Consider the following 26,477-nt stretch of genomic DNA (forward strand, 5'->3'; position numbering starts at 1 on the left):
GGCAGGTGTGTCAGCGATGACACGTCAGGTTTTAAAGAATTAAAGAGGAAATCATTTTTGGCTGAGCTGATCCCAGACCAATTTTTGCGCACGTTTTACGCACAGATTTCACCCGGTGCTCCAGATCTAATCACCTCTACTGCCGATTCCTTCTAACTTCTCCTTCACCATCACACCATGTCCAATCCGTAAACCTCACCTGATGTATCTAAACCCGTTTTATTTACGTTAAACCACGTGTTTCCGTCGGGGTCGCCGTGCGTAAAAGGCGACCACCGCGTCCGAAGGGGATGATGCGCGTCGTTTGGATCGGAGAGTTGAAGCCGGTGCGCGTGTCCTCTTCTCGTTGCGACACTGATCCTTCCTCCTCTGATGAAGTGTGAAGTGGGTGTGTATAAATACCGTCCCAAACTCACGACGACCTTTTTAGCATCAAGGAAGTGGAGTCCTGTCTGATAGAGCTGAGGACGCAGGACGCAAAGGTGAGCACTTTCACTCCTGTTTCTACTTTTATGTCAAACAAAACATGAATGTCCTCAGTTTGACAGGATGATGTCAGAGCAGTAGGATGGAATCAGACTTTTGTTTCTTAAAAATGGCATTACTTAGTCTGATTCCTACATCAGGTGTTTTGTGTGAGAAGTAAAGCTCTTATTTTATTGGATTTAGTGAAATTTAATGTCGAACTGTTCATGTTTATGGGTTCATTTGACTCTAGGATTTAAACTTTCCTGTTTCCTTAAAGTAGCAGTGGACACGTATTCTGTCAGCTCATAAATCAGCTGGTTTGGTGTGTTTTTGTCACCTGGGGCTCCAATTAGTTCCTGAAAATGATCCTGTGTAACTTACTTTCTAAAGGGTCACAGCTGTTTTTGAGTCTCTGCTAGATTTCAGAAACACCTCCTCTGGTCCACCTGCCACTTCAGGGGTTTCAAAGCTTCTTCAGTGAGTTCTGTTTTTATGTGTTCTGCAGAAAAAACAAACAAACAGTAGACAGTAGATTAAATTACTCATGATTTTTGTGTCTTGGTTTGACGTCGTTACCTGAGCCTGGAAAACCTGCTCAGTTCAGTGACATCTCCAACCCACAAACCCTGTCAGAGAAATACCTGAGGCTTCATATCATTGGTTGAAATCAACCTCAGTGGGCGGAGTCACATGGCCACAGGTTTTTCCAGTAAAGTGATCTCTTAAAGGAAGACCCCACCCAAAAACACAACACTTCAGATGGAGGATGATCTGCTAAGATCTGACTCATCATTTGAAGCTTCTGTTTGAGTCACAACCTCTTTGTTTTCAGGGGATTTTGTTTATTTATTTATTTATTTAAGAGGCTACTGGTTTATTAACTCAGATGTACAACGAGAAAGAATAGATAACAGTAGTGTACCTTAAGACTGGATACCACCTGATATAAAACAAAAAAACCCCACACAAAATGGAAAATTTTTTGTAAGTTAGTCAAAACATGGTGGACACTGGTGCTCTGTAGATATTAACCCTTTAAGTGCCAAAGTTATAATATTGTGATAAGCAATGTAAATGAATTAAACCAACAGCTTTTTTGAAATCTTGATATTAAAATTCAATATTAAAAACAAAACAAAACAAACTGGCTCCTAAAGGGTTAACAACTCATCCTAATGGTAAGAAAACACAAAAATTAAACTGAGCCAAAGTCCCACCCCAGACTTTTCTTCAGATGTTGCATCTTTTCTGAATAATTTTATTAATCACAGATGTGAGGTTTGCACCAACAGGTGAGAGGCTGAGTGTCGTAAACTGTGGTAAAAACCCAACAGAGACACGTACTCTTGTTGACATCAGTGATATATATAAAGTATAAAGTACAGGTAGAAGTACAGGTGCCCGATCAAAAAAACTACTTTGGTCGAAGTCCAAGTCACCGACTGAAATGCACCTCAAGTTAAAGTCTTGAAGAATCTAGTAGAGTGTTTTCAGCCTTGGGGTCAGGACCCCACATGGGGTCACCTGGAATCTCCAGTAATTGATTAAAAAAAAAAAAAACTTTTGCTAATAAAGAAAATATATGGTGAGTTGAAAGAGTGGTAATAAATGATTTAATTTGGTTTTTAATGAAGAGTTCTGTCGCTGGTTGACACTTCTGAGCAGAAATGGTTAATGTATTCATCCTATTTTGTGCATTTAGGCTTTGTTTTATTCAAAAGAGGGGAAAAAATAAAAAGGTGATTTACTTTCCTCCAGACATGATTTTTAACTTGGACATACCAACTCTAAAAGGCAACTGTAGCAGATGCACGAAGACCAATTAGGACAGTGTTTTTCAACCTTGGGATTGGGACCCTACACGGGGTCGCCTAGAAGTTCAGTATTAATTGTCAGCCTTGTAAATCCAAGCTGGACTGACTGTACATATCTTGACCAAGGAAAATCAGATTCTCCCTTTGTGCAGTAATCTACACCTGGCTTTACTGCCTCCGTCCATAATAATATATATTACATAGAACAGGGGCGTCAAACTCATTTTAGTTCAGGGGCCACATTCACACCAATATGATCTCAAATGGGCTGGACCAGTAAAATAATAACAGTGAAAAAAGTAAAATTACATCATGATAATTCATTAATTAATTACATCTACAACACCTGTGATATAGACTAAATGTCCTCTAAAATTAACCTGCATTTGAAATGTAGCACAGCAAACTATTACAGGATCAAAAACAAATTAATTTTAGCAAAAAAAAAAAGTCTCCGCTTTGAATGTCTGGGGTCACCAGATGGGGTTACGAGTCAAAAAAGGTTTGAACCACTGCGTTATGATCAGAGTATTAAAGTCGACAAGATTGTGTAGTTTTAGGGAATTTAATTTTATAAATAGGGGATTTGTTAGACGAAAGTACTGTGCTTGACTGATAATTCGAACTGCCTCATGTCATGATAAGAAGCTGAATTTAACTGTAAAACAGCTGCAATACAGTAGAGGCGACAAGGACAGAAACATCTATAATGCACATCCTGTTTTGAATTAACAATTAGTCATTAAGGGAAATATCTTGTTTTTTTTCCCAGAATAATGACATGAAAGGAGTTTTTGCTGACATTACAACACAACCCTGGATTTTACTGGATTTAACAGCGTTAAATTCACTGAATTATATACTCATCCTGAGCTGTTTGTGATTAATAACAAGCCAGTTGTGTAATAATGGTGTAAAAATATCATCATCATAGTCTCATAATTACCGTCTTGGCCTGTGGATAAAGGAACTTCCAATAAAACCTCTGTCCAGTCATCCACAGTTCACAAGACACAGGCTTCCTCATTGAAACCCTGGTCACATCAGCTGGTTTTATTTCTTCAGAGCCACATAGTTGTACATTAGCAGCATTTAAAAAGTCTGTATTTTCAGGAAGTTAAACCAGATTATTGTTGATAATAATGAAATAAATAAATAATGCATATATTTCTACATGGGTGCTTCTATGAAAGTGGTCCTAAAAACAGGACATGGGGCTAAAAATTCAAACCAGATGTAGACTGATGTTATGAAGCAAGTTTGGAAGCACTTGGGGTCTATTTAAAAAATAAATATTTACTGAGATAAAAGAGAAACTATTTTTCAGATAAAACACATTTTTACATTATATTTAATGCAAAAATCTGCATGTGACACGATCAAAAGGACACGAAAATTACACACTACTATTTTTTTGAATATCTCTTTTTTTTCTCTTTGGGTCTATTTTAAAAATAAATATTTACTTGGATAAAAGAGAAACTATTATTCAGATAAAACACGTTTATATTATTTTACTTTATGTTTAATGCAAAAATCTGCATGTAACACGATCAAAAGCACACAAAAATTATGCGCTACTCTTTTTTAAAATATCTCTTTATTCTCTCGTAGGTACATTTTGGGAATTGAACTAATTATGCAAGGCAGAGTGTTTGACAAAAATGACTGCTGTTGTAAAATCATTCGTGATATATTTGCCTATAATAATAATAATAATAATAATAATAATAATAAATTTTATTTGGTGGTGCCTTTCAAGTCACCCAAGGTCACCTTACAGACAATAAAACGCATAAAATAACAACATCAAACACAGTGTAAACAAAACACCAACCTAAAAACAACTGTGGTGTACAGTGTCGAGTCAAAGTGAATATGCCAGTTTGAACAGATGGGTTTTGAGTTTGGAATTTAACTGGGCAGGTTCTGTATGTAGGCAAGGCAGATTTATTTGTATAGCACAATTCATACACAGGGCAATTCACAGTGCTTTACAAAAATGGAAAAGAGACAGATTAAAAACACACAATTATAATTAAAACATAATCAATAAAACATAAATAATCAGTTAAAACAAAGTAAAAGGTCAGAGTGCAGGTAGAACCCTTTCAGTTGTTCTCTGCACAGTTGACCAGAGCCGTTTTCAGCCTGGACTTAAACATTGTCACTGCAGAGTTCTGTCTCATGTCATCAGGAAGACTGTTTCAGAGTTTAGCTGCAAAGAACTGAAACACAGCTTCACCCTGTTTAGTCCTGACTCTGGGCACCAGCAAAAGACCAGTTCCTGAGGTTCTCAGGGTCCGAGATGGTTCATATGGGACCAACATGTCACAGATGTACTTTCGTGCTAGACCATGGACAGACTTATAAACGAGCAGAGCTGTTTTAACGTCTATTCTCTGAGCCACAGGAAGCCAGTGCAGGGGTCTGAGCACAGGACTGATATGGTCGTACTATGCGTATGTAACGCAAGTGGACACGATGGGTTACATACAAAACCTGGAATGAGACTGAGATTGATGAAAAACCCCCATGTGTGGTTTAGAAAAACCACTAGGATCGACACACTGAGCACAGTCTTTATTTAGAGTCTATAGAAGACCATTTACACTTACAATATGTCTACATTTCTCTTCAATTATTGGGTCTAAAAAGCTGGAAAAGTGCCAGATACTAAAATAAACCCAGTTTCATAGAAGCACCCGTACAAATGTCAGTTAAGTCTGAAACAGATCATAAATTACACATTCAGTATAAGATGAATTGTACAGAATATGTTGCTCAAATGGCCCATATTCCTCAAATTCAGAACATTGTCACTCTCTAAATACCAGTGGAACATTGGTGTGCATGTGTGAGATTGATATTTGTGGACATTAAAACATCATTTAGGCCTAAAAGTGTCAATGTTGCTCACTTAGACATTTATAGTAAACTCCATGTGAACTGTATGTTGATTAATGACAGTTCAGTTGATGTTGAGTAGATGTTCAAATATTGGTGTGAGTCATGGTGCAGAGCTTCATAATGACCGTCTTGACCTGTGGATGAAGGAACTTCCAATAAAACCTCTTTTCAGTCACCCACAGTTCACATGATGCAGGCTTCCTCATTGACATCCTGGTCAGAGGTTGGTTTTATCTCTTCAACACCTCACAGCTGTTATGTGGTTGCCGTCACACTTACTTTTTATGGGATGTAATAACCAGTAGAGTTGAATTTTGGTTTGTGTATTTGTACTTCTTGACTATATTTCAGTGTTTTTTTAGTGTCTGAGGTTGTTTCCCCTTTTTGTCTTGTGACACCTTCCTGTTGCATTAATGCCACTTTCCTTTCGACAAAATGAGGCACTTGGGATTTTTTTTTTTTTTTTTTACATTTCCAGGAACAGTCTTTGTGTTCTTTATAGGTTAAGTACAAATGCACAACTCAAAAAAACAAAACAAAACTATAGATATTGTTAAAATACTACCACAAAACAATGTTGTATTGCACTAAAAGAAACAATTTCCAAGCATTATGTAAGAAAGCTGTGTAACTCAGAAAATATACATGTTTGGACTATTTTTCTATTCATGTTTCATTTTAATTAGTTTTAATCAGTGTTCATCCATTATAAATAATTATGCAATAGATGCTGATCCTGAACAGGTCTGAGCTTAACAAAAAGTGTTGCATTTAATGTTTTAATGATTGGAAAAATCTTTTTGTTTTGATGTATTGATTTATTTTGCACATAGACTACAAACAAAAAGTTAAGGATAGTTCTTTTTTTTTGTCATTGTAGAAGCCAATAATGTAGTAACAGCCAATAACGTAATAGCAGTCGATAACATAATAAATTTGCCATTTTTAAAATATAATAAGCCAATAACGTAATATCTGGCCAATAACATAATAAAAGTCCTGAACCGATAACGCAATAACTTTTGACCAGTAACATTATAACTTATTGGCTGGTTTTGATGTTTTTGGCCTCGTAAAAAAAAAGTTTTTTGCAAATGTAATAACTGAGCCAATAACGTAATAAGTTATAACGTTATTGGCCAAAAGTTATTACATTATCGGTTCAGGACTTTTATTACATTAATGGCCTATTACATTTTAAAAATAGCAAATTTATTACATTATCGGCTGTTATTATGGTATCGGTTGTTATTATATTATTGGCTTCTACAGTCATTTTTTTTTTGTCATTTTTGCCATTTGTAAATAAAAATGTCTGGTCATTAAAAAGTGAGTTTCAATTCAATTCACACACAAAAAAGTAAAAAAAAAAAAAAAAAACACTGTGTAAGAATCCCAACTGAAAAAAATAGCCCAAAAATTTTGAATATCCTTAACTTTTTGTTTCTAGAGTACATAACATTGATCAAAGACATAAACAGTAAAGGTGCAGAAAGCCTAAAATGGCTTGTTTTAAAGCCTCCACCTTATAAATATAAAAACATTATAAAAGTTATGAGACTTCCATAGTCCATACTAGGACTGCACGATACTGGAAAAAACTGACATTGCGATTTTTTTTAACCTTGCGATATATATTGCGATATGAAAAACTACTCAGGAGGATGTAACAGCTGTGTGGCACCGACGTAAATGGTCAAACAAATTAGTTGTGTTTCCTCTGGTTGTGTCGACACAGAACACGTGTTTCAGTTTCGTCCTTCTTGTAGCTGAAATAATTCCAGTTAACTGACGTTTTTCTTTTTGGCAGCAAGTCTTCTTTTTCTGTGATTTTCTCTTGTTCGTTGCTCATTTTTTTCAATGTTGTTACCAGCGACTCACTCCATGTGCAGGGGCGTGGTCTGCTTCGGCAAACTGACTAAGAATGAATGTGATTGGTGGATCTCTGTGCGCAGTGTGTGTCAGGTACCCAGGAGGAAATTATGCTGGGTTCCAGGCAACCCATAACTCGTGTTTTTCCAACCTTCTACCGGTGAAAAGGCACTGGAATGTCAGTCAAACCTGTGACTTCCAACCTGTGAACTTGTACTACATTGATGTTCTCCCAGTTCCGAGTTCTGACGTCACATAGCAATGGCAGTCCCCATGGATGCGGTGTTTATGCAGGTTGTTTATTAAAACAAGGTATTGCTCTGATATTATTTATTACCTCTGCCAAGGAGGTTATGTTTTTGCCAGGGTTTGTTTGTTTGTCTGTCTGTCTGTTTGTCTGTTCGTTAGTGTGCGACATAACTCAAAAAGTTATGGACAGATTTTGATGAAATTTTCAGGGTTTGTTGGAAATGGGATAAGGAAGAAATGATTAAATTTTGGTGGTGATCGGGGGTGGGGGGGCCCACAGGGGGGCCCATTTCCAACAAACCCTGAAAATTTCATCAAAATCTGTCCATAACTTTTTGAGTTATGTTGCACACTAACGGACAGACAGACAGACAGACAAACAAACAAACCCTGGTAAAAACATAACCTCCTTGGCGTGGGGGGGGCCCACAGGGGGGGCCACTGATCAGCCTTGGCGGAGGTCTGCGCTCTCCGAGTGCTTCTAGTCTGCAAATGTTCTGTATAATCAGCAGCTACTCTAGTGTTAGCTAGTTTTCAGTCCATTGAGTACAAGAATAAATTAATACTAAATACTTATCCAAATATTCAAATTACATAAAAGGTAGAACAGCTTCTCTTGCCTTATGCACTGTTTTTCCTCCTCTGTTTCCCTCAAATAAGCAAAGAACAAACACCTTTGGCAATAGAAATGATTGTAAATGAACATAACATACAGTCCGCCATGCTGGTTTATTTACATTGAGCTCCCACAATTCCTTGTGCTCGGGCAGTTTGGCATGACTTGCCTGGAATGTTACAAAGTCGTGAGTCGTGGTTTGAAGTCGTGACTTATGGGCTCAAAAAATGGCCTGGAACGCAGCATTAGATGAGAACACCTTGAGTTTATTTGCCTCCTACATTGCAGGACCTGCGATGTGACTATTGCACACGTGTACATTGTGATGATGATGCTCAAATGATATATTGTGCAGCTCTAGTCCATACACATTCAGAATTCATTAAAAAAAAGAAAGAGAATATAAATGTATCATGCATACATACACACATATACATATTTTTGTGTTGCCTGTATAATTGCACATAAATGTGTGTTTGCTGACAGGTCAAATAACTTAATGCACATTATCCACAGCAAACTGGTCTGAAAAAAAACAGTGAACAGTCCAGATGTAGCAGAAAATATGATGTTTGAGGAAAATAAATTAATGATACTGTATTTTGTTAGACTCCACTTGGAATGTAATGAAATATATCCCTAATTATATTCAGATTTCCAAATACTGATTTTGTTCGTCAAACTTGCAGTAAAACTGAAACGCATTTTACTTCCATATTTTAGCCTATTTAAAGTTTTCTTTCTTTTTTTTTTTTTTTTTTAACTTTCCATCCATGACTTGAGCAAGAAATGAGTAAAAACCACCTTAAAGCAGCTGAAAATAGGGTGTCATGTCTTTTTAGTTTAGTTTGTGTATAAGTGCAATTATTACAATCAGGAAAACATATTTTAGAAAAAACGGAGAGGAAGTCAACATTATATTATAGTAAATGTTTGGAAAAATCTTTTAACAGTGTTGTAAATAGAATAAATCCACTGATGACGGAGGAAAAAGCACTGAAGAGTTTCACTTCCTCCATCGCTCTGAACTGTGACCTTTGTAAAAATAAGAGAAGCTCATAATAATCTGTGTTTGGTTGTATCAAATGAGAAGTTACCTGGATCATGTGTGACTCTGTGATCAAATAATATGTTTATTTATGTCTGTTTCAGCTCATGTACATCATTTTTGAGCATAGAACAACATACAACACCGTTACCTAACATCGAAAGACAACATATACGACCACAGTTTCTATAAATTAGGGTTTATTTGGATATTGTTTTGCCTTAGGTGACTCTTTGAGCAGACATTTGTTTACAGATTTGCCTAAAATATTTTGTTGGCGGTCTCTATTGGTGGCCATTTTGGATTTTGGCTCGCCAGTCCAACAGTACAAGATAGTGAATACAAAATATTAAAACATGGTGAATAATAGTATTTTTATAATAGTAAAATTGTCTACTATATTAGTAGAGTACTAAATAGAATAAAAATAAAATGATAAAGTAGTTGGATTAACTGTCTGCTTCCCTTGTTAATGGACAATGAGATTAAAATAAACACCACATAGACCATGATCTTGCATCACAAACATCTGACAGGAAAGCTAATATTGATAGAAGGTGTAGCCAAACAAATATGACAGATTATAATAGACAGTCTGTGTGAAAGCATCTGTAACAGGACATAAGACTGAAGTTCCTCATTAAAACTAGTTTATTTATCAGCGTCCCACATCAGTATAATAGTTCATGTTTTATAGATAACATTGTATTTTTATTAAGAATATTAGGAAGGAGCTGTTGGTATATTTGACAACTGTCTCTGGGTTTCTTTGATTGTTAGTGGCTTTTAATTTAGACTGTATGTCTTTAATTAAACAAAAAACAGATAATGCTAAGCTAACAGACAAGCTAACAAGTCAAGCTAACATTAGCATTAGCATTAGCATTAGCTGGTTGGTGTATCTAGTTAGCAAAAACCTGACTGTATATCAAAAAACAATCAGCATGTAGCTGTCTCTTTTGCGAACCTTCCTTTTTTTGCCTTTTTCTCAGTAGCTGCTTTTCCATCGGACATCTGCGCAAAACTTTACGAATGTTTACTAAATGTCGAAAAAACAGAAGTGCGTAATGTCGGTTTTTCCATTAAATCACAAATATGATGATTTGTTTATTATCGCGAGATGACACAAGAAGTTATTCCATAAACATGGCGATGTAAATATCATGTTGATTTACAGATATATTCATTATTCTTATATATTACCCCTCTATCTCGTACTAAATTAAAAAATGATTGGGTTACCTGGTGTGTCCACACATACACACACGGTTCTTCTTCTTCTTCGCTTGTTGTAACGTATGTCAACATCCGGTTTTTTAATTCACCTGATTGTAGTTGCGAAAAGAGGTCTTTCCATTGCAGTTTTGCGTGATTTATCATTTGTGCTATGCCCAAAAAACCACCTCTTGCCAGCACAAACATTTTTAATCAAAAAATGAGACCCCTGTTCTCAAACTGAAGTCTGTTCTGGTCCAGACTCTGCTGACAACGCCAAGCAATGGAATCACACACATCACCAAACAGTTCCCTTGGTATTTGCGTGCATTCACGTTCAATGGCTGCTCTCAATTCAGCGACTGTTGCAGGTCTCATAGCGTAGACTTTGTCTTTTAGGGATCCACATAAAAAAAGTCTAGTGGTGTGAGGTCTGGTGAACGTGGAGGGTATTCAATGAAACCCCTCTGTCCAATCCACCTGTTTGGCAAGTTCACCAGACCTCACACCACTAGACTTTTATTAAATTGAGAGCAGCCATTCAACATGAATGCACACAAATACCAAAGGAATTGTTTGGTGATGTGTGTGATTCCATTGGTTGGTGCTGACAGCAGAGTCTGGACCAGAACGGACGTCAGTTTGAGAACAGGAGGAACAGACAAAACAATAAAATGATGTTTGTAAATTCTATTACATTTGGAAAATTAAATGAATTTTAATAAACACCTACTTTACAATTATTTAAAGGGTGTATACATTTTTGGGACACCCTTTATGTCTAAATTTACCTTTTATTATTGGGTCTAAAAAGCTGGAAAAGTGCCAGATACTAAAATGTACCCAGTTTCATAAAAACACCCAAACATGTCATATTTTGACTCCATGGCAGGTGGTGTGTTTTTTCCAAACGGTTGGGGCAGCAGAGCATTGGGGAGATTTCAGGGATACACCCTTGCTGTCGACCCCTGACAGCATAAGCCCCATTATAAAATAAAAATGGCTAATTAACATTAACTCCTTGTGGCTGAAGCTGAAGCTAATAGTAAGTTGGCTAAATATATCAAAGTTTCATCAACAAACAAAAAGCACAAAAGGTTTTTGTTTTTTCATACTTTGACACATCCTAAAACTTTACATCTCAGGGGATGGTTTCAGGATTTATTTATGTGTCACCAGAACTCTGAGGACATGATTCTGTAAATATACTGGATAAAGAATATCCTGATGAAATAATCTCATTCATGAATATGTAAATAAGCAACTAATCTGTGTGTGTTTTTGTTATTCTGGTCCAGATGAACAGCGCTGAGACAAACGGCCAGAACAACATGCAGGATTCGAAGATGGCAAAAATGGGCAAAGACCCACAACTGGAAGAAACACTCAGCAAGGTACACGTAAACACTGAACCTGAATCTGTTTGAGCCACGTGATGGGAGTACTTTCATTTTTCTCAGTGGCAAATACTGAACTGTTTTCATCAGTACATTGTACTTTGAGTTGGTTTTACTGTTTTTCATCCCTGCACTGTCCTTTGGAAACCATTATTTTGATTGATTGTGATGAACTGAAGGATGATTTTTGATCGAAATTAAAATAATCCTCCTTCTGAAGCCAATTAAAGTCTAAAAACAGTCGAATTTGCTGGAAAATGCATTGTTATGAATTTTAATATACTGTAGATGGTTCTGTCAGGACAGCGATGGGACAAACATTCGGTGATATTATACATTATACTGTATTACTTTAGATTAAACTGACAATTAACAGTTCAACACATGTACAGATAGATAATAGATTTACTTTATTAATCCCCTAGGGGAAATTCAAAATACAGTCAGCGCTCCACAGAAACAGTCATACCACATCAACAATAAATAAATAAATAAATAAATGCAGAGTATAAGTAGCTAAGAATCAATTAGATTAAAAAGAAAGTAGAATTAAAAGACAGCAGTCAAATATAACACACATGTAAATACTTCAGTAAAATTAATCTAATAGCAGTAAAACCCCTTTTTTTCTGCAGAAAAAGCACCAACTTTTACTTTAACTACTGTGGATTCTGCTGATAATACTTCAATATTCTAGTATGCACTGAATTCTTTTACTAATACAAGTACACAATTTTCTCACTGTGAAATTAGTACTTTTGTTAAAGTAAAACACAGGAAGACTTCTTCCAGTATTGTTAGAGTTATTTTAATAATTGCTAAAAATTAATTATTTATCCCGCCCCCCTAAGGGGAAGCAAGAGGTATTATGTTTGGTTTGGTTTGTTTGTTGACACTTTAGCAGCAAAACTATTGTTTGAATTCGTACCAAACTGGGTTTATAGATTGCCAGTGACCCAGAATAGATGTGGTTACATTTTGGGAAAAGTAGGTCAAATTAAAAAAAAAAAATTTAAATGAATTTTTAAAATCTTTTTCCCCCCTCATTTACTTTTATTGGTTGAAATTTCAAATGTCTGTAGCAGCAAAACTAGTTGTTGAATTTATACCAAATTAGGTTTATAGATTGCCAGTGACCCAGAATAGATGTGGTTACATTTTGGGAAAAGCAGGTCAAAGTTAAAATTTTTTATGAATTTTTAAATCTTTTTTTCCCTCCCATTTACTAATAATGGTTGAAGTTTCAAATGTCTATAAAAACATCAATTTTGTTTTAATTTGCTTCAAACCTGGCACATATATAAAGGCATCACCACTTGGATACTGAAAAATTACTTTGGTGTTCAACTTAAACTACATTTATACTTATTTGATTATGAGGGAATGTGTTTTCTATTCTTCTACATGATTAATGAACTTTTTTACTATGTAAAAGACAAGTTATTATGCAGAGTTGAGTGTTAGCTTTAGCACAAAGTTTGTTTTGGATTCAAAATGTAAGGAAAAAATATAAAGTCACACTTTCATTTCCTCTACCAGACTTAGAAAAAACTTTTATTTAGAATTTCATCATACACTATATCTTGTGGGAAATCCGAGTGAAACAGCCAAGTGTGTCCACAAGTATGATTGTGAGAACTTGTCCAGACTTTGTGTCTGTTTGATTATTTTGGGAAGTCGGTGCTGCTGCTGCTGCTGGGAGGATTCTCAAATGAACACATCAGCAGTTATTAGTTCATTATTAGTTATTAGTCTGATTCATGCAGGAGGATCCATGTGTACGGTGTCACACTGTCAGAGGTAATGTGAATTATGAATCAGGCCAAAACTCATTTCAACACAAATATCACTTTATACTCCTTACATTTCTTTCTTTCTTTCTTTTTTTGTTCAAAGTGTTTTTATTACATATTGAGTCATCCAGAAAAGCGCAATACAGTCATTGTTTTCTGTTTTTTTATACCCAAACCCATGAACATTCCCACCCTGTTGCACAAAAATAAATAAATAAATAAAAATAAATAAACAGGGTGGGGAAGCAAAATTTACAATATTTTGAGGCAGGGATTGAAAGACAGTGTATGACCAATTAGTTTATTGAAAGTCATGAGAATTTATTTGCCACAAGAAAATTGACATAATAGAAAATGTTTTTATTCTATGTGTCCTCCTTCTTTCTCAATAACTGCCTTCACACGCTTCCTGAAACTTGCGCAAGTGTTCCTCAAATATTCAGGTGACAACTTCTCCCATTCTTCTTTAATAGTATCTTCCAGACTTTCTCGTAATAGTTTTGCTCATAGTCATTCTCTTCTTTACATTATAAACAGTCTTTATGGACACTCCAACTATTTTTGAAATCTCCTTTGGTGTGACGAGTGCATTCAGCAAATCACACAGTCTTTGACGTTTGCTTTCCTGATTACTCATATGGGCAAAAGTTTCTGAAAAGGTATGGATAATAGTGTTAGGTATGATTAGGACATCAGTATATAGTGCCTGCTGAGAAAAAACAACTAAATGTTCTTTGCAAATTTTGCTTCCCCACCCTGTATATATATATATATATATATATATATATATATATATATATAATTGAAAATAATAATAAATAGATAAATACATAAGGAACACTGATATTAGTCACAGACTCATATTAATGAGACTACTGTGGAATAAATGATGGATCGACCTCTTTTATGTGATTCAGAACAGGTTACCAGGTACTGAAAAACTTACTGGCACATCCTCTTATAGAATATAACATTTTTTCCAATGTTAAATGATGTAAAAGATCCAGAAACCGAGATTTAAGTGTTGAGTGTTGGAGGCCAAAACTCATTTCAACACAAATATCACTTTATACTCCTTACATTTCTTTCTTTCTTTCTTTCTTTCTTTCTTTCTTTCTTTCTTTCTTTCTTTCTTTCTTTCTTTCTTTCTTTCTTTCTTTCTTTTTCTTTCTTTCTTTCTTTCTTTCTTTCTTTCTTTCTTTTTTTTTTTTTTTTAGTTCAAAGTGTTTTTATTACATATTGAGTCATCCAGAAAAGCATAATACAGTCATTGTTTTCTGTTTTTTTTTATACCCAAACCAATGAACATTCCCACCCTGTTGCACCAAAAAAAAAAAAAGAAAAGATAATTGACAATAATAATAGATAAATACATTAGGAACACTGATATTAGTCACAGACTCATATTAATAAGACTACTGTGGAATAAATGATGGATCAACCTCTTTTATGTGATTCAGAACAGGTTACCAGGTACTGAAAAACCTACTGACACATCCTCTCATAGAATATTTAATTTTTTCAATGTTAAATGATGTAAAAGATCCAGAAACCGAGATTTAAGTGTTGAGTGTTGGAGGCCAAAACTCATTTCAACACAAATATCACTTTATACTCCTTACATTTCTATTAGTTTTTAGTCTTAATGCATTTCTCAGTAATTATAAACAACTTTTATGTCGCATCATTGCACGTCTTCACAAAATCCCAAGACATATTTTAATGTAAAGGAAGGAAACAAATGCACAAAATAAAAAAAAATGATGACACCATAATATTCATGTGCAGATCACACATGATAAATGCCAGAAGACAGAACTGACAACAATAAAAAAATATAAATTCATATACACAATAAACAATGAAAGTAACCATGGCCGTAGCTAGCTATGAGGTGACGGATGGACAGATCAATCTCAATATCTGTCGAAGGACTCCAAATGACACCAAAGTTTTCTGGGTGTGTAAACGATCATCATTCATGCCAGAAATGAGGTCAAGGTTGTAAAAAACAGAACTTCCCCTTTAAATGAAAGGTTTGTTTATGAACTTAAATAAATCATTCTTTAAGCCAAAGCAATATCTGTAAAAAAAAAAAAAAAAAAAAAAAAAAAGTTCTGTTATAATAACTCCATTTAGCTGTGGTGGAGGGATCCATCTAACACATGCAGGATAGAGGCTCTGGGTTGGACCCCCTGCAGCAACACATCATCTCATTAATAATAATAATAATAATAATAATAATAATAATAATAATAATAATAATAATAATAATAATAATAATTCAACTGTAATCTGACTGATGCCAAAAGAAAAACCAGCTGCAGAGAGAGAACATGTAAGAGCGACTAAAACAGAAGAAAAAAAACACAACATAAATAAAACACCTGAATACTGCATTCATTCATAACAATACTACTAATACTACTAATACCACTACTACTACTACTACTACTACTACTAGTACTACTAGTACTACTATTCCTACTATTCCTACTACTATTCCTACTACTATTGATACTACTACTATTCCTACTACTACTACTCCTACTATTACTACTACTACTACTACTACTATTCCTACTATTCCTACTATTCCTACTAGTGCTGCTACTACTACTACTACTACTACTAATAATAATAATCATTACATTTTTAGTGTAAGTTGTAATTATATTTTCTGATTATTTCAGAGGTGTATGGTTATATTTTGTGGCATGACATTTTTTTTGATACATATATATGTAAGTCAGTGTATTTTGCAGTGTTTTACGTTAAGGATGATAAATAGTAAGCATTGCCTTGTCTCTAAATCTCAGATGTGTTGTAATTAAACTGGTTTAATGCCTCAGTCGGTCTAAAGTTTACATCCAAACCACAGTCATGATATAGGAATGAAGTCGGTCACACCGTCTCTGAGGTAAAACCAGAAACAAACGTGTAGAAACAAGAGCAAAAGAAGAAGAAGAAGGAGGTTGAACACCACAGAGGAAGAGAAGGAGACGAGGCCTGGGTAGCCCCGCCTCTGGAAAATTACTGAAAATTATGAAAGAGAAGAAGGTGTGTGTTTGAGTTTGGAACCAGGATTTATCCAGATCCTGATACCGGAGGTGGATTATCACATACACTGAAATATAATAGAGTTTAGCAAACACATTTTACACTTAAACGTTTGAGAAAAATATGCAGAAATATGAGAAAAGGCAAAAGAAAATGTGTTTTAACAGAGATCAGTAGAGGATTTTGTGTAAAATATTAATTAAAGTGAATGTTATAAAGGGAATATTTGGGCAGAATTGAATTAAATGATGGAAAAGTGTGCAGAGCAAAGAAAAAATAAGATGCAAAAGTAGAAACAAAGGAGGAAAATACAGTTTTAATGACATAAAATGGTTTGAAATATAAATATCAATGCTAATATCACTTAAAAAACATGGTAATTCTTGTGTAATTAAACAAATCAGCAGTTTTCAGACAGACACGTGTTTTCTCAGGGTAGTTTTATAGGGGATGTAATTTGGTTGGAGCAGCAGCAGGACTGTTGGAACTTGTTTGAGGTATTTCAGACTCTGTCAGTGCAGTGTAATGGTGATTATTAAAAGCATCCAGCATGCCAAACCAAAAAAAAAAAACAAAAAAAACACAGTATCACGTCTGAATGCTCATGTTGAAACCTGGATTTACAACAGTAGTGTTTCTGTACCGTCTGGTCCGGACACATCCCACAAACCAAACTCACACACACATTATTCATATTGTGTTTCCACCTGTTGGAAGTGGTTAAATTGAATGAATGGACAAACTAAGATTTGTCTCAGTATTGGCCGAGACATGATTACAAACACTAGGTAAGACAAATATAGGTCCCGCTTAGGCATGTGGGGATCTGGTCACATGTCCAGCAAACTCATTTTAGTTCAGGAACATGTACAGCCCAATTTAATCTAAAAAATAATAGTACAATAATAGTTGTGTAAATAAGATCATAGGAATTAACAGTCAATCAAATTTTATTCATAAAGCACCAAATCATAACAAAATTTATTTTATGATACTATCATAATATGCACTATTATAATTGTACAATTCTGTGGTGAAATGTTTGTGGTTAATTCCAGTGTGCAATGTTTGTTTTCTTACTGTTCTTATCAGTATTTATTATTATTATTATTATTATTATTATTATTATTATTATTATTATTATTGTTATTACTATTATTACTTACAGACTTCTATTACTTTTATATCATTGTTATGACTATTATTGTATCACTTTATCATAACTATTATTCTGTGACTTTATGTATGTATGTATGTATGTATGTATGTATGTATGTATGTATTTATTTATTTATTTATTAAAGTATCTCCAGCCTCAGTCTCACTGACTGCACAGAGCAAAGAACACCATAAAACAACATATAGAGCGTTTACAACAATTATTCCTATTCTAAACCACATACTATCACTAATTAGTGGTTTCTTCCATCATTTGCCACAGTACCATGGGAGAAAAATACACAAAAGAATGAACTGAAGTATATCCCATAAATGACCACAGTACTGTGGCAACAAGAGGAGAATGAGTTCATGGAACAGTATCTGTGATTGGCTCTTGTACAAATGCTAGCATTTGATTGGTCTGTGGAAATAGACAAACCCATATGTCGTACCACAGTACTGTGACAGCAGTTACTGCCTTTTTTATATAGTTATTGTATTGCTTTTTTATTGCTTTTTCTTGTGGTATTTCTTGTGTGTATGTTCAGTGTTTGTGTTGCTTTTGGAACCTCAGTTTCCTGAGGAATCTAATCTAATCTAATCTAATCTAATCTAATCTAATCTAATCTAATCTAATCTAATCTAATCTAATCTAATCTAATCTAATAATCTAATCTACTATAATCTAATCTAAATAATCTAATCTAATCTAAATCTAATCTAATCTAATCTAGTCTAAATAATCTAATCTAATCTAATCTAAATAATCTAATCTAATCTAGTATTATAATATTAATAGTAACTGAATTAATGTTTGGTTTTGTTTCACACCTTACTGTTACTATTCTGTGTTGACATTCCTGATGGTTTTTGCAGACAGATTTAGATTTTACCTTCATTTGAACACAAATGTTAGCCAAAGGAATAAAAAAACCCAACACGTGTGTGTCCATCCTCTGGCTCCACTTTTGGCTTTAACTGGGACGTGGCAGCAGCTGTGAAACGCATTAAAAACAGCAGGAAGAAAGACTTTAACCTAATGATGATGTTATGTTGGGCTGCTTCTGTGAGTCATCTTACTCTAACTTGAACATGTATTTTGTAAAAAAAAAAAAAAAAAAAAAAAAAGAACAACACTGGAAAACATCAAAATGCATCAGTCTTTTTCCACCTTCGAGGGGAAACAGGAAGTGAAGAGTGAATTGTTGCTGTGATCTCCAGAGGATCGTACCAGGCTGAAGGACAAAACGACGCCGGGCCTTTTCCTGTAACACGAACAGAAACATGCAGAGATGGGACACACCTCAAACTAGACAACCTTTGGATTCATCTGCAAATGAGCTCTTCAGTTAAAACAGAAACGTTATTCATATGTAAAAACACAGACATAGTAGAACCAGGTTATGAAAAGTTACAGGGTTTTCCAGCGTTTAAGAGATGGGTAGACGGTCACTGAGTGGTGGTTATTTGACTAAAAACGATGCATTTTCTCACATTTCTATGACAATACCAATGCAAAATGTAGACGTTAAACAGAAAAAACAGAAAACAAATGAGTTCACTTATGAAATAAACACTAAAGAGCTTTTGTTCCTCAGTTTGTTTAGGGATTAGGTGATGGAAAAACTGCACTTCTACATTATTGTGTACGTGTGTTTTACAATATTTAGAAAATACTTTTATTAAAACATAATAGCAAATCTGTTAACTGATGAAGTCAACACACAATGACAATTTTATCATTTAGATCAATCTGAAAGTTTTTTTTTTTTTTTTTCCAGAATGTAAAATAAAAATAATTGAATACAAATATTGAATAAACATGTAAAATAAATTGTCTATTCTGGTATCTTGTCAGTTTCCTCAGCTTTGGTGCAGCGTTAAAGTCACTTTTCTGCTGCACATAAGTCTTATAATAACAGAAAAAACATGGACGCAGCAAAATAAAGCACTAATCAATGAAATAATAAGACAGTTAATGAGAAGTACGCAGTTGTACATATTGTCTATTTCTGCTATTTTTGTAAGTTTATACTTTTTGTGAGTTTGTTTGTCTGTGTTACAGTTTTAATGTCCTTGTTCATATTTATTTACCATTCTACTGCTCTTATCTCTATCTTTTACCACCTTTTTCTACTTTTTTAGTACTTTATTTCCCTGGTATGGGATGAATAGAGTATAAAGATGAACTTGAAACTGAAGTAAATGGAGGTTTTCTCAAAATTAGGCCACTTTTTTTAAAGTATAAATGTGATTAAAAAAAAAAAAGAAAACAATCACAGAGAAAATCGCCTTATTTCTGAGGTTTCTGTGGAATCCTGTGCTCTGTAATCACAGATGTGAAGCTCCGTGGTTTCATATCATTTGGATTTTTATGAAACACTACCATCTTGTGGATGAACTGGGTTAGATCTTTTCTGTATGGTTTTTCTGCAGCTAAAAGTACTATACCTGTGTTGCCTTTAATATATATATATATATATATATATATATATATATATATGAAGAAAACCATGGAAAATGGCTAGATATCAGCTCTTAAATTAAACTCTTATGAGCTATGTTTGTTGTTATCATTATATTTGTCCAAACAAATGTACCTTTAGTTTTTAGTACTTAATACTTGTACTCCACTACATTTCAGAGACAGATATTGTCCTTTTATTCCACTATATTTGTCTGACAAGTTATATTCCCTCTGCAGTTTTTCATCACCTTGATTTTGAAGTAAATTTAACCCATAAAAACCGAAACATCCACCCTAGACCAAAACCATTTACTGATCTGAACTGTTTAATACCTATCAATACATGTAAATAATTGGTGTAAAATACAGTTATTCATCTTTTCATGGTCATCAGATATGACCCATTTGGACGTTCAGAGGCTCCATAGTTACCATGGAAACACTGTCATCTTTTACAACATTAATTCACCAGTAAAACCCATGGAGTTGGATCAATGACAGTGGATGGACACACTAGGTTTATGTTCAGTTAAGGATATTTTTGCTGATAAAATCATTTTTTTCCCTCTGTTTTTAATATAACCCTCAACTTTTATATGAGCTTTTATGAACATTTACATGATCAGTGAATTCAGTATAGGAAAATACCTGATTTTCACTGAAAAAAATCAAAATATAGGAGATAATATTACAATAAATGATGATAGATCACGTACGACAGATTAAATAGAGAGAAAAATTCATTTGGGAACTGACACAAAAATAGCACTGGGTCTTTATGGGTTAAGGCTGACTAGTGCTTTGACCCGTGTGGATCCACGGCTTCTAGATGTGGTCGTTTTTATGCTGTTGTGTATTTGTGCATGCTGTACCGCATTTGTCCAGCAGAAGCGTCCAAAACGTTCTGGTCATAACAACATGATTGAAAGGCTATTGTATTCAAAAGTAATAATATCTCCCAAAATATTGGTCCTAGCAACTTGCCGTTTTCGCTAGTCTCTTACTTGACCAAAAATACATAAGTATGACAAACTGCAGCAGTCAGCTCTGTACGGAGTTAGTGTGAATCCCCGGACACACACACACACACACACACACACACACACACACACACACACACACACACACACACACAGGCCACTTGGCTTTTATAATATGGATTTTAACAATATTCTGCTTGATATTGAATGTTTTGTGTATTTGTAGATCCACTGTGACCTGTCAGTTGTAATGCACATGTGTAAATGATAAACTGAGACAGAATATTGTTAAAATTATCATTTTATATTTATTTTCAGGTGGTTCTTATTCACATTTTTTTTAAGGATAGTTTATAGATGTAAAAATTTTCACTCTGAAATATAACACAGAAAATTTTTTGAGTTGACATTATTTACAGGTTATTATTTTATTATTTTACTTCATTATCTCCCAAAATATTAGTCCAGTCAACTTACTGTTTTCGCTACTGTCTTTCTTGACCAAAAATACACAAGTATGACAAACTCTGTCAGCTCACTACAGATTTAGTGTGAATCCCCAGACACACACACACACACACACACACACACACACACCCACACACACACCAAGGTTATTATCGTTGACGAAAACTAACAAAATGACGAAAACCAGAATTGTAAAAACGTTTTCGTTAACTGAAATAAATAAAAACTATAATTTAAAGAAAAAACCCATAGCTAACTGAAACTGTATTGTGTGCTTACAAAACGAACTAAACATATAAAAATTATGGATAAAATTCCCTTCCTTTTCGTCTTTGTCAACGTCGGATTGATACAAAAGCGATTTATTTCGCTCAAGCAATTTTAGCTAGCGGCACCAATTGACACTTCACGGTCCGTCATTTGTGGCTTAGAGTCGTCCTCTGGTCCCCACTCTACCTGGAAACATGGAGACTAAAGTTGGGAGAAAGCAGCAGAGTCCTGTCTGGGATTTATTTGAATACGACGGAGAAGAAGAGAAAAGATACGACAAAACTAAAATTGATACTAAAACTAGAGAAAAAAAGTCAAAACTAAATAAAACTAAACTATAATGAAAAATCCAAAACTATTATCACCTTGACACACACACACACACACACACACACACACACACACACACACACACACAAATGGCCTTCGGCCGCTTTTGTCTGTTTCTCTTTGTGCTCCTCCATTTTAGCTCTGGTTGACTCCGCCCTGCTCATTACACACACCTGACCAGACCCGATATAAGAGTCCTGCAAACCAAGATGGCTGTCTCTCCCTCCTGCATGGCCGTTTGACTTTTGGTTTTGTTTGTTTGGTTCTTTTGGTTTCTGCGTTCACACTTGCATCCACACACCCTACACTTCACCACTGATGACTGATTTTCACCTGAGTAAGTTGGACTTGAGTTATGTTTATTAAAATTACATTACCTTTAATTGTCACTGTGCGGACATTCCCTTCATTTGTTATGCTCTCATACGAGCTGGGCATAACACACACACACACACACACACACACACACACACACACACACACAGAGGCCATTTGGCTTTTATAATCTAGAAGTGTAACCAAACAGATCTTCTCCAAATGACCCTGAGTCCAGTTTCATGTATGGTGTGAATGCATTCCACACACTCAGAGTTTACAGGTTCATCATCTGAAAACACTCCTGTCTTCGTCCCTACAGGTGCAGAAGTATCTGGAGTGTTTCCATCTGCCTCTGGAGAAGCTTCAGGAGATTTCTGCTCGGCTCAAGAAAGACTTCAATCGTGGTTTGGGGAAACACACGCATCACAGAGCGGCCGTTAAGATGCTCCCCACCTTCGTCACAGCCACACCTGACGGGACAGGTGAGGACTTTACACCTGAGTTCGTCCAATCCTGGTCCTCGAGGGCCGGTATTCTGCATGTTTAGATGTATCCCTCTTTCAACACACCTGATTTAAATGATAAGCCTGTCACCAAGCTCTGCAGAAGTCTGATAACGACCGTCAGGTGGACTGGAAGAGGGAAACATCTAAAACATGCAGGATACCGGCCCTTGAGGACCAGGATTCGGAGGTGGGAAGTAACGAAGTATAAGTATTTTGTTACTGTACTTAAGTAGATTTTTTAGGTGTCTGTACTTTACTTGAATATTTATTTTTCTGGCAAATGTTTACTTGTACTTTCTACATTTTTGCATAAATATCTGTACTTTATACTCCTTACATTCTCAGAATAGGTTTGTTACAGGGGCTAGTACCAGAGTCCTGTACAGGGTCAGTACCAGAGTCCTGTACAGGGTCAGTACCAGAGTCCTGTACAGGGTCAGTACCAGAGTCCAGTACAATGAGTCTTCTTTTATTTTTTCACTTCTTTGCCCACTACCTGCCCGCATTTATTTAACTGCCCATACCTGTGAACATTCATATATTTTTTTTTACCCTTCCCCACATGTTTTTGTGGGTTACTTGTTGGGTACCAGACCCGGTACAGGACTCTGGTCAGTACCATTCACTGTGGAATTAGAAAACAGAACCTTTTATGATTTTGTCTGGTTAAATAAGTATTATTTCGTTCATGGCAAAAAATGCAGTTTTACTTTTTACTTTTGTACTTTGTTACAGTTGAGAAGTTGTACATTTTTACTTTTACTTAAGTAAAGGAGGTGAATCAGTACTTCTACTTTTCTCACACAAGTAGCTGTACTTGTACTTCAGTACAGGATACGGGTACTTTTGCCGCCTCTGCCAGGGTTGGACACCCCTGTCATAAAGGATGGGTTCGATGTAATCCTGCTGATGCGTGTTCTCTTCAGAAAAAGGCGACTTCCTGGCGTTGGACCTGGGAGGGACAAACTTCAGAGTGCTTCACATTCGAGTTAATGAAGATGAGCAGAGGGTGATGAAGAGTCAGAACTGTGCCATCCCACAGGAAATGATGGTGGGAACTGGAGAACAGGTGAGTAATGGGGTGTAGAGGATTTCTGTGCTGTAGGAAAGGCTCTGGATCCTTCTATCACTTCTGTCTGATCAAACGTACAGTTGGGCCTCAGACAGATTTGGACAGTGGTGCAGGTTTTGGTATTATTATCAATATGGAACCACAAAGTTCCCTGGATCATCTGTGGACCTGTTAGTGTGGTCCTGCTCATCTTCCACCTCTACCATCATTATTCATTTTGTCTTCCGTGACTCAAAACACACTTCTTCAGAATAGCCTACCCACCACATGTTTTACCCTCCATTTCGCATTCTCATTTTTATGTATTGCAATTTTTCTTTTATCTATTTGTTTACTTCCATATATTTTATGTTTGTCTGTTTTATCCTCAGCTGTACAGTGTCCTTGGGTGTCCTGAAAGGCACTTATAAATAAAATGTATTATTATTATCAGGGTGCGATTTGTTGGGGGTGGGGGGTCCAGTAGATACAGGTTAGAAGTTGTGAAAATTTCGTGTAAGATCCGCTGTATAAGAGAGAATTAGAACCCGGGGAGTTGAACGTTGAAAGTATGTAAAGTTTCACTTTCGTTTTTGTGAACTGCACCCCCACATATATAACTGCTGCTGCCCCCCCGTATGATGAAAAGAACCCCCCCCGATAAAACACATATTAAAAACAAGAAAAGCACTCAGAGAGCACAGATCTGCCCCTGCCCCCTGATCACCACCAAAATTTAATCATTTCTTCCTTGTGCCAGTATCAACATTTCCTGAAAATTTCATGAAAATCCGTCCATAACTTTTGAGTTATATTGCTAACAAACAAAGACGCAAACACAAACACACAAAACAAAGTCATCACAATACCTCCTGGCAGAGGTAACAAAAATAAACTCTGTTCATTTCATAACAGCAATAATACACAAATCAAAATAAACTATCCATTTCTTAGCAGTAATATACTTGTCAAAAACAAACTCTATTTCATAACAATAATACACATATTAAAAACAAAAATAAACTCTGTCCATTTTGGGATTTTGATTTATATATTTAACTTTTATTTATCCAGGTAAGTTAACTGAGAACTGATTCTCATTTAGAATAACGACCTGGACACGAGGCAGCATATAAACAGAATAAACAAGAGCACAGGCTATTTATATATATATATATATATATATATATATATATATATATATATATATATATATATATATATATATATATATATATATATATATATATGGATATACAACAAACAAACATTAAACCTGAAACTGGAAAGTCTGCACTTCCACTGCATCTTCGTTGTTTCTTTTCAAATCCAATGTGGTGCCATTCAGAACCCAAATAATGACAGTTGTGCCACTGTCCATATGTTTGTGGGTCTAACTGTAAGTAAAGTGTTCTTTTTATCTTTTCTCATGTGTTGAGGCTGTTCATGATGAATCTTTGACACATTTGGGTTCAAAAAATAAACCTAACTTCTGTTTTGGATCTTGACATGATTAAAACGTGACAGTTTGCATAGACTCCCAACCGTCTGCAGCAGCTTTCGTCTGATTTATCATTCTTAAACATCAGCCTTTGTGTCTTCTCAGCTGTTCGACCACATCGCTGCCTGTCTCGGTGAATTCGTCAACTCCCAGGATCTGAAGGGACAAACTCTTCCCCTCGGCTTCACCTTCTCCTTCCCCTGTGAACAGAAAGAAATCGACAAGGTGCATGAGAAATACTTAAGGATAGACGGTGTTGATATAAAGGAATTAAACTGTGAAGCTGCATTTTATATTCACATGAGGTTTTGTTTGTGTTCAGAGCATCCTGATCCGCTGGACTAAAGGCTTCAACTGTTCAGGTGTGGAAGGAGAAGACGTGGTGAAGTTACTGAAAGAGGCCATTCACAGGAGAGGGGTGAGTGGAAAACACCAGAGAATAGACTCTGAAAGTGGATTTACACCAGTCTGTTTATGAGCCATTAGGATTCACATACAGTTTTATTTATTTTTATTTATCTAGTTCTAGGACTATCTAGTAGCTAGGTCTATGTATGTATGTATATATGTATGTGTGCTTACATCAGTGGTTTCCAACCTTTTTTGGCTTGTGACCCCATTTTAACATCACAAATTTCTGGTGACCCCAGACATTCAAAACAGACTTTTTTTTTTACTAAAATTAATTTGTTTTTGATCCTGTAATAGTTTGCTATACTATGTTGCAAATAAATGTTAATTTTAGACAGCATTTAGTCTCTATAATGTTTATGTTTATGCATTTGACAGGTGCTTTTTTCCAAAGCGACTTACAGGGGAAAACCAATCAAATCACTCAATCAACCAAATTTTATTTATATAGCGCCAGATCACAACAAAAAAGTTATCTCATGACACTTTATATATAGAGTTGGTCAAAACCAGACTCTAAGCCAATTTACAGAAACCCAACAGAATGTTTATTATGTTATAGTATAGTATAT

At 35.2% G+C, this 26,477-nt stretch overlaps 1 protein-coding gene across 2 annotated transcripts in view; it reads left to right on the forward strand.

Moving 5' to 3' along the window:
- Nucleotides 1-354: 354 nt before the first annotated feature.
- Nucleotides 355-26,477, forward strand: part of LOC115433490 (hexokinase-2-like) — a 43,022-nt gene continuing 16,899 nt past the window's right edge. Inside the window, exons 1-7 of one of the 2 annotated variants that reach the window (XM_030154939.1) lie at nucleotides 415-482; nucleotides 859-945; nucleotides 11,491-11,586; nucleotides 22,756-22,918; nucleotides 23,869-24,011; nucleotides 25,600-25,719; nucleotides 25,817-25,912. In XM_030154939.1, the coding sequence (XP_030010799.1) occupies nucleotides 11,491-11,586; nucleotides 22,756-22,918; nucleotides 23,869-24,011; nucleotides 25,600-25,719; nucleotides 25,817-25,912 (618 nt within the window). In that variant the 5' untranslated portion in view covers nucleotides 415-482; nucleotides 859-945. Of the gene's footprint in view, nucleotides 483-858; nucleotides 946-11,490; nucleotides 11,587-22,755; nucleotides 22,919-23,868; nucleotides 24,012-25,599; nucleotides 25,720-25,816; nucleotides 25,913-26,477 lie in introns of both variants that reach the window. The other variant, XM_030154938.1, reaches the window with a different exon arrangement.

The sequence above is a fragment of the Sphaeramia orbicularis genome, chromosome 14 (assembly GCF_902148855.1).
Source record: "Sphaeramia orbicularis chromosome 14, fSphaOr1.1, whole genome shotgun sequence".
In the NCBI taxonomy this organism is placed as follows: Eukaryota; Metazoa; Chordata; class Actinopteri; order Kurtiformes; family Apogonidae; genus Sphaeramia; species Sphaeramia orbicularis.